General features: G+C 39.6%; 1 protein-coding gene across 1 annotated transcript in view; it reads right to left on the minus strand.

Annotated features, from left to right (window-relative positions):
* Positions 1-8,646, minus strand: part of kcnt1a (potassium sodium-activated channel subfamily T member 1a) — a 32,643-nt gene extending 23,997 nt beyond the window's left edge. The window contains exons 1-9 of the mRNA XM_050053115.1: positions 8,558-8,646; positions 5,136-5,215; positions 4,717-4,870; positions 4,405-4,452; positions 3,286-3,334; positions 3,020-3,079; positions 2,564-2,638; positions 743-826; positions 182-276 (exon numbers count right to left, since the gene is read on the minus strand). Coding sequence (XP_049909072.1) covers positions 182-276; positions 743-826; positions 2,564-2,638; positions 3,020-3,079; positions 3,286-3,334; positions 4,405-4,452; positions 4,717-4,870; positions 5,136-5,215; positions 8,558-8,646 — 734 coding nt within the window. The remainder of the gene's footprint in view (positions 1-181; positions 277-742; positions 827-2,563; positions 2,639-3,019; positions 3,080-3,285; positions 3,335-4,404; positions 4,453-4,716; positions 4,871-5,135; positions 5,216-8,557) is intronic.
* Between the last annotated feature and the right edge of the window lie 1,319 nt (positions 8,647-9,965).

Here is a 9,965-nt window from a genome sequence, read left to right on the forward strand (position 1 = left end):
ATCACATATATGTACACCATCGTAAAATTATCCCCAGTGTTATGCAACATAATACAAAGGCTTAAAATATTTCTTAATAAACATTTCTTGTTAAAGGTGTTAATACAGATATAACATTTATATACAAGAGGACCACCACCACAGAGATGAAATGAATAAATAAATTGTATTGAAGTCTCACCCAGTGAAGACCAGGCAGAGCAGGGTGCAGATGAGAATGAGGACCTGGTTGAACATGGCTGAGTTGGTCCTCTGGATTGCTCTGTGGACATCATTCTACACAGTAACAACAGCATACTTTAACATTTGAAGCTAGAAACTCAACCCTGCTTATATAAAAGACAGACATCCACTGGCATCTCACTGATGCTGGTTCTGTCTGGAATCACTCACACAATTAGTTTTGAAATTTATTGCAAATAGAGATGGCATTATGGTTCTGCTCTTGGATGCTTCCTGCTTCAGCAATACAGCTGAGCAGCATGAAATGCAGGACAACATTATAAAATCTAGAGAAGACTGCAAAAAAAAATCCCAAGCGGGAAAAAACCTGCAGGGTGCGCACAATCAGAGCAGAACCAAATGAGGAGAGGGATTCGTTGTCGTCAACAGCAGCCGCAGTACGACTGTGAGCATGAAGAAACAAAGTGAACTAACATTTTAATGACTTAACAAAGTCATTAAAATGTTGATTATAAACGAGTCATTAACAGAAACAATTACGTTAATGCTTTTCACTCACAATCATGTTCTCCAAAGCACACTTGGCCAGCCAGCAGTTGAGAAACACGGGAATGAAGATGTTTCTTATAGACGGCCAGAAGATCTGAAGTGAGACATTTCAACTTTCACTGATAGATGAAACAGTTTCATTTTAGCGTTTCTTCAAGCGTGTCAATCACACATAAAAAACTGGTCATCAGTTTGGCGTTGTGGCTGAAAGGTTCAGTGAGTAAGAGTAAGGGGGACTGAGAGGCATCTAGCAGTGAGGATTGCAGATCGCAACCAGCTGAAACTTCCCCCAGCTAGAATTCTTTCAGTGTTCATTGGTCAAGAGGTTTTTACCAGGAGCTGAATTATCTGCAAAGGTCTCCTCCTCTCCAAAACAAATGGATTAAAACTTGTTAAAATTCTGAATAAAGTAGTTTCAGGTTACAGATTAGCGTTTCTCCTACACTGATCAGCAGAGACGGGCAGCTCCTTGAACCTGCTAATGTTTGCGCAACATTTTCCTCGATTAACTTAATGTGGGCTCACCTTATCTGGGATCTAGACGTTCTGGAGGTTTTTACCGGGAGCCAAATCATGCAAAACAAATGGAACCAGTGATTTAAAACAGTAAAAACAGTGAATAACGTTGTTTTACATTACAAATCAGTGTTTCTTATTGTTGGAGGTGGGCCACGAGCACAATTCTTTTCCTCTGGTAACTTAAGATCCCGACATTGAAGGGGTTTTTACCGGGAGCTGAATTATCCACAGACGTCTCTTTCGCTCTAAAACAAACAGACCTGGTGATTAAAATGGTAAAAACACTTAATAAAGCAGCTTCGCAAACAAAATCAATGTTTTTCCGACGCTCTGGTTGGTGAGGGGCTGCTAACTATGGTGGCCTACGCAAAAATGTGAATGGCCCTATCTCGAGCCGGTGATTGGTTTGTCCGTTCTGGGCTACTGTAGAAACATGGCAGCCACCATGGACAAGAACCACTCCCTATGTAGATATACACAGCTCACTCTAAGATAACGAAAAGACAATGATTTTTATTTTCAGGTGATTATACACTAAATAAAACATAAATATTTTATAATATTCCATTTCTGCCAATATATCCCCCTAAATCCTACACACTGGACCTTTAAATGCGTCACCTGTCATTGACAACCTGTTCCTAATATTTAACATTTTAACACCCAAAATGTTGTGTAGTCTGCTGTTTCAAACCATTTATATGTGTATCATTCAATTCTCTGTGTTCATGTAACTCAGTCTGACAGTAGGCCTGCTTTGTTAGCTGTAATTCTCAAAGGCTAACACCGTACAGTACAAACATAAAAACCAGTCAGTACAGCTAAGCTAGCAACTCTTTGTGCTACTTCAAGCTAAATGCTAATGCCAGCATGCTAACGTAACATGCTGACAGTGGCGATGCTACATGCTGATGATTAGCAGGTAAAATTCACCATGTTTACCACCTTACTTTAGCGTGTTAGCATGTTGTTTTTTTAAGTTAATTAGCACTTAACATGGCTAAAAACTCCACACTAATGGGAAATGAGTCTATTAGCATGGAATTTTCACTTGTAAAATAATTATAAAACTTAACACACATAACAGCTGAGATGCAGAGACAGTTTCTAGTTTCTAGCTATCTAAATGTTCATACTTCATTTTTCAGTGTATATCTGAATCTGACTCACAATAATTCTTATTTCCTCTATTCTGAAGGCCAACACTGTAAAATACTATGCATTAAAGGACAAAATAGACTTAAAGTTAAAAGCATGTGGTTTAGAGGTGGGAGATAGGAAAGATAATGAGTACTTCGGGTAAAAGCTTTACCGTAATGATGAAGGGAACTGTGTTGATCATCTCCAGAAGAAAGGACACCTGGAATATCTGCTCCCAAATGTTCCCCTGAAAAACACGCAGACTTATTTTATTTTGTACAGTTTTACCTGTAAGCACACAATAGACAGTGAGTCACTGCAGAGATGCAGATCTTAATTTTAGTCTGTCACTTTCCACGACCACTTAATCCTTCACCTCAACCAGATCCTGTAATTACCGTCTATCCTTAATGTAGCCGTGACAAATGACTTGGGCTAATTACACCACTTATGGATTGTCAATCTCACAGACTGTAAGTGACTAATTGCACAGACTGTATTACTGATGTGCTTGACGTGTCTGTATATTTATTGTGTGTGTGTGTGTGTGTGTGTGTGTGTGTGTGTGTGTGTGTGTGTCTGTGTCTGTGTCTGTGTGTCTGTGTGTGTGTGTCTGTGTCTGTGTTACCTTGTAGCTCAGATACATCAGTAACATAGTCTCCAGGAAACTAATGATGGCCACAATCACCTGAACAAACCAAAAGAGGAAATAATGAACACAAGATCATAAATTATTTACAGCATAATGACCATTTCAGAAGTAATGCTGCATTTCATATTCATTTAGATGATCAAGCATCTGTGGTTTAGATTAGGCATCCGTGTTCATATACAAAGATTTGCTTGTTTAACTTAAACATAATTTTTCTCTGTACATGTTCTGATGTGACTCACTTGAATGGCCCAGACAGGAACTTTTCTATCCACCCAGAAGATCAACTCCCTGTCAGACAGAGCATGCAATGGCAACTCTTTTATTAACAGTCCTCAAAGCATTATTATCTGTTTAAATACCATCAGTGAGAGCGAAATATAGTCAAAGTAAGACTTGTAGATGCTGTCAGGTATTATATTTTTAGATGGGTTTTAAAGGGATAGTTCTCAACAAAATCAAAAATACGTATGTTTCCTCTTATCTGTAGTGCTGTTTATCAGTCTAGATTGTTTTGGTGTGAGTTGCTGAGTGTTGGAGATATCAGCCGTAGAGATGTTTGCCTTCTCTCCAATATAATGGAACTAGATGGCACTCTGCTTGTGGTGCTCAAAGCGGAAAAAAATACACTTAAAAAACTCAACAGCAATGTCTCTTTCCAGAAATCATGACCTGGTTACTCAAGATAATCCACAGACCTTGTTGTGAGCAGATTCATGTAGGAACTTTTCTTTCTACCAAACTACACCCACCAACTGTATCACTGCGCAGAGGGAAGCGTGCATCTACTGCTAGCTCACCCAGCCCCACTGAGCTAGCTAACGTTACAGCTCTAACGAGGAGGACATCATTTATGTTTACATCTCGCGTCATCCCGTGCACAAGCCTCTCATCCATGAGCAGATGCACGCTTCCTTCTGCACAGTGATATTGTTAATAAGTGTAATTCGGTAAAAAGAAAATAGTGCTTAAGTGAAACTGATCACAACAAGGTCTGTGGATTGTTTTGAGTAACCAGGTCATGATTTCTGGACAGTAACATTGCTTCTGAGTTTTCCAGATGAATTTCTTTGGTGCTTTGAGCACCAGAGGCCGAGTGTCATCTAGTTCCATTATGTTCGAGAGAAAGCAGACATCTCTACGGCTGGTATCTCCAGTACTAAGCAATCACGCCAAAATAATCTTGACTGATAAATAGTACTACAGGTAAGAGGAAAAACAAGTAGGATATGACTAGTCTGTCCAATTAACATGTCCAACATTGAAAGCGCACACACAGACTGTTGCTCTTATATGAAGCCACATGATACATTTCTACTAATCTGACCCCATTAACAGAAATCACACCTTCTGCTGCTCACCAGTTAATTTCTCTGTCCTGAAATGAGCCGCTTGACAGGCAGTCGACACTGCAGAATAATGATGAACAAAAAAGAATGAAAAGTTAATGAATGTGGGCAGTGAAGTTATTTTTACTGATGCACTTCATGCAGAGTCTTTCCTTAGGTTTTACATCCATCATTTACATCTATCCATCTATAAATCTATCTAATCAGTCTAAAGCTAAAAACTGAATTTTTGCTCTTTGTTGGCATTTTATTGCCATTGCTTCAATCTTTTGATAATCTATTATTTCTACTGTACGTCAATGCTTCTGTAGACAATGGTCAAACCATTTGTTGTTGCCGCTGGGAGCGTTTTGCTGTCCTATGCTGTGACTGGCGCTGGCGCTGGCGCCCTGACCCGGGTTGTCTGTCACAACTCGGATGATGTACAGCAGACAGGTGAGCAGCTTCAGGGAGAAGTTAAACACACGAATCCGAAGGCCTGAAGGGGAGAAAGGGACCCATTTTCCAAGCAAATACTGGCTCCAAACAGTGCAGAAATAAGGTATTTACTGTGACTCATAAGCAACATTGCTGTATTTCCAGTGGCACAGTGGTAATTTTCTTTAAATCTGTTGGGGTTTCTATGAAAGAAACTCTTTTTTCTATATGCATCGGGGTCTCATTAGGCACACATTTGTCGGTATTGCTTTCATTGTGTGGTGCTTTAATGCACCCTTTTAATTATGCAACAGCCAGTTACTTACTTGATCTTTGGTTTTTGATGAAGAACAACTTCAGACGCTCCTTGAAGGTGTTTTCATTCACGTAAAACTCCACCTGCACCCTAACGGAGAACAGAAGGAGAGGGACTGTCACATGAAGATCAGCAGCACAAGCAGAAAGAGCTACGCAGATGTTTTTCCAAACAGTTTTTAAAGTATGACATTTTGCACAGCATGAATATTCATCATGTTGTTTTTCTAATTATCTGCCCGAAGCGAGTTTGGTAATTATCTGTCTCTGATTTTGTTTCCCAATTGCTAGAGTGGGTTACTCCAGGTCATGCAGTTTAAGCAAAGGAGCCAAAGAGCAGCTGTTACAGTACATGGAGGATAATTTCACCTGAAATAATAATTAAAAGGAAACATGGGAAATCAGATGAAAAAATGGGTATACATGTATTATTATGAGAGTAATAATAATAATCAGGCCATAATTAAATTAAAACAGAAAAAAGTAACATTAATATTGAAATGACAAGTTGATATTGTGAAATAACAGCTGTTCAACTTCAGACCACACCTCCATGTTTACATACAGCCTGAAGAGATAAACTAAAAGTAATAAATGGAAAATGAAAAAGGGTAAATGCAAAAAGGAAGGGATGAAAATGACAAAAACAACATGATCATTTTATATTTTAATAATTTATTCTTTCAAACTTTCAAACTACTTTTCAATTTCCAGTCTAATTCTTTTTGTGTCTGTCCCTTTCTCTTTTAACATTGAAAAATTGTTGGAGTACTAAAATATTATAATAGTTTCTTTGCCCTTTTCTCTTTGAATTTCTGTTTCCCTTGAATTTTAATTTTCAACATTATCCTCCGCATGAAAGGGCCAACTATGACATCACAACCTGTCAATGCTCCATCACTGTTTGTGCAACTGTGAGAAGTTACAGACAAAAAAAAAAACATTGCAAAATAGAATTTAGCCTTTTTGCTTTCATACAACTTTAGAATAAACTGTGAAACAGATGGACACAAACGTCCCTGTTGGGATAAAAAAAAAAAAAAAGTAAAATGAGGTTTTCATTCAAATTCTTTTTGGCAGGTTTTACGTGAGCCATCAGGAGTGTCTTTCTTGTGAAGAAAAATTTCTTTTTGCAATGTGCTACTGCAAAACAATAGAGCATGTTGGATGTTAATCTGTAAAACAGAGCAAAGCACAGAAGGAGATCCAGTCAGAGAGAATAAGCCTAACTCAGTAGGTATCTTGGCAACACACTGAAAATCTTTACACCATTATAATCTTCACAGTACTGCCTGCAGAGGAGAGTGCAGACAGATGAACATGAAAAGACAGAGTGCAAGCATAAGAGATTATAAGAATTTGAGGAAGGTTGAAAGCTTGCAAGGCTGTGATCCTGCTGCCGCAGTAATCCCAAGTTTCAGCTTGAGGCTGAAAGGTTCACAGTGGGAAGGAAAAGGCAGTGTGGGTTGTTGGACATCCTCCGGTGTACCCCGCTACAGCTATTTCAGGTCTGCACGACGACTAAACTACACCAAAGAGTGGAGAAAACCCTCCAGAGATGAAACCGATAACACAGAAAGAGAAGTCCTCTGTGATGAGATCTGAGAACAGCTGTCACATCTGGCCAGCAGCAGGGCAGAGATGGGCTCTGGAGGTAACGGCACTTCAACTGGGAGCTGACTGTCACATACGAGGGCCCTACAGACTGCTCTCTGTCTGTGTCTGTGTCTGACCCCCCCACACACACATACACAGGCACATAATGGTACAAGTAATGACCCCCAATCAGCTCCTGTTGAGCACACAATTACTAACAGAAGAGGTCTGGCATTAGTCATACAGCAATGTCACATGGGAGTTTCAGGTAATAAGGCGCTCTGGGAGTGATTAGCTCTTTTAAAATGACTAATTCTGCAAAAGTTGTGCAAGTGCCATCATCTTGCAGCCCTGGAACGGGCCTGCATTTATCAGATCAGCTCACCTCGAGGTGTTCATCAACACCAGAGAGACCTGTTGCTCTGAATATGAAAAGTTCAATAAAACCAGAGTCTAACTATGATAGTGAAAATATTTTTTTCCATTTTATCAAATTTGGCTGAAGCAATTTGATCAATAAGTAGAGCAACCGAAAGTTAATTGATTTAAAATAAATTTCCTTCTTTACCTCAATTCAGCTTCTCAGTTGTGAGGATTTGCTGCTTTTCTTTGCCGAACACGAGGGTGATAATATTTGTTTTTGGACTGCTGGTCAGACAAAACAAGCAATTAGCCTAATAATTGTTAGTTGCAGCCCTAATATCAAATGCTTACATTGGAGCTGAAATGGTTTCAATTGATTTGATGATTGACACAAAAGCACTATTTAGCAACTGTTAATTTGTAATGAAATTTCTAAAGCAAAAATGCTGAAAAGTCACTGGGCGCAGCTTCTAAAATAGGAATAATTTCAGTTTTTCTGTGCCTTAACTGAGGACACGTATGAAACAGGGGGTTTGGTGGTCCTCCGCCAGAAAACTTCAAGCATCAAACACTTAATTTCCTGCACTCTGGTGAATTAAATGCACCAATGTATGGTGTAAATGTTTTTAATTGTGTCAAAATAAAAGTCCTCTCCTATTTTTTATGTTTTTATTGTGGTGGACATGTCCCCTGGGTCCCCCCTGAATTCTACACCTGGAGGTTATGGATTACTGGTTGGTCAAATAAGCAATAGGAAGAGACACATTAGGATTTAAGTAACTGTGATAAACATCTATCAGACATTTTATAGACTAAACTATTAATCAATTAACTAAATAAATGCAGACAAACTGATAATGAAGAAATTTGTTAATTGCAGCCCAAATCTCAAACGCTTTTTATTAGAGTTGAAACAATTAGGCTAGTCGATTAATTGAACAGATGTCACAACTATTAAAAATCATTTGTTGTCTTCTCAGGTGTGAATATTTCCTGCCTTTCTGAGTGTTAAATGATAATAAATTACAGATCTTTAGGCTCTGAAATGTTGGTGCACAAAACAAATATGTTCAATAAGCCTACCTGGAAATCGTGATGAGCATTTTTCAATATTCTGACACTTAAATAACCAAAAGATTAGAACATTAATGAACCGATTATAACAATCGTTACTTTATATTACAGCAGTTGTGACCATGATTGAAAATGACTTTCTGTCAGGTAAGCACAGATGAGTAAACACGCAGGCATTTCTGTGGATCTCAGCAGTTTTTGGGCGCGCATATCAAATTGGCAGAGCGAGCGCACGTTGTTTGTTTCGTCCATCTTCAAATGCATCGCACGTTTGCAATTTCTCTTAGTTGAAAAATAAGAACTGGCAACAACACAAACTTCTCACACCCTCACCGCATCCAGCACGACTCCACTGACACCAGGACACCATGCACACCTCTGAGGCTCCATGTGGCCCTACCTCTGCCCCGCATCACTACCAAAAGGGTCCGATCTCCAGGTGCCCACGGACGGATTGACCCAGGTGGGGATGACGATCCTCGGATCCATCGTGCAGGACACCTGTGGCTGCGTCGTGCAGTCAGTCTTAATTCCTACACTGTAAGCTCCTTGACCAACGCGCCTCCCCGCAGCTCTGAAACAACTCAGCACTAACTGTGTTTGTCGGAGGATGAATTATTTTTAGAGAGGAAAAAAAAAATCCAAATACGCAGATAACAAGGATCTTAAAAAATAAGAATTCAAAGACAAAGCTTTGTTTGATTAGTGATTTATTTTGAGGACTGAAGTGCTTATTGGAATATTTTTAGAAGTGTATACAATCTCTCTCTCTCCTTTCTCTCTCTCGCGCGGGCCTGTTGCCACAGCAACGTTTCCATGACAGGAATAACCCTAAAATGATGTGTTGCAGCATGGTCCTCCCCAGCAGCACTGCAGCTCCTGATGAAGCTGTAAACATTCACTGTGACATACTGGAGGAATGTTCTGATGTGCTGCAGATAAACACTGATTTGTTTCCTTTCTTTTTTCTTCTTACAGATGGCACCAGGCATCATCAGCTGCAGCATGTCAGTTTTACAGCAACATAGAAAAGTTTCAAATGTGTCATCTGAAGCCTTCATGACTTAAAAAGCCCAAAGCCATGCACTGTCTGTCTTTCTGTTTTTCTGTTTTGCTCATCTGTCAAGTGAAAGCAACAGGAGGCGGAGAGCCCTCTCTGTGCTCAGCTGATGAGGAGGTTTTTTGGCATCATAAGTGACATGCAGCAACAGAAAGATAGATGTTTATTTGGATTGGAGCAGAAATTCAGACAAAAAGAAAACGAAGAACAATGTTCTCTCTCTGTCTCCCTCTCTCCTCTGCATCCCTTCCATCCCTCCCACCTTTTCTGTCTTCTCTTAATTTGAAGAGTCTGAAGTAATAATTTATAGATGACCTCCACCGTGAGTCAGTGCTTTTTGAAAATACTGGAAGAGGCCACTCCACTTGAACCCCCCCACCCTTTCGCCCACGCTGGTGGCGCCACTCAGTGCAGCTTTCCAAGTTGCATGATGAGACCCTCATGCCATAACTCCTGCCTGTGAAATATGTGACATTTACATTTATGCATTAATATATCGCTAAGTTTAGCTCGGAAATACCTCACTTAGGTGTGAATAATGAGGACATTTAAAATGGGAAGAAATGTGATAAACAAAGTAAATTGGACAGAAGGCGACAGAAGGCAGAAGCACAGATGAAAGGAGAATGTACAAATGAAGGAGTGGGCCTGAGAGAAAGACTACAGAACTTCAAACAAGGCTGTTAGTTTGACAATATTGTGCACATGCTTTTGTGTCTTTCTTCTCATGCATGCCTGCTTTTTAGAA

The sequence above is a fragment of the Epinephelus moara genome, chromosome 9 (genome assembly GCF_006386435.1).
Source record: "Epinephelus moara isolate mb chromosome 9, YSFRI_EMoa_1.0, whole genome shotgun sequence".
Lineage (NCBI taxonomy): Eukaryota > Metazoa > Chordata > Actinopteri > Perciformes > Serranidae > Epinephelus > Epinephelus moara.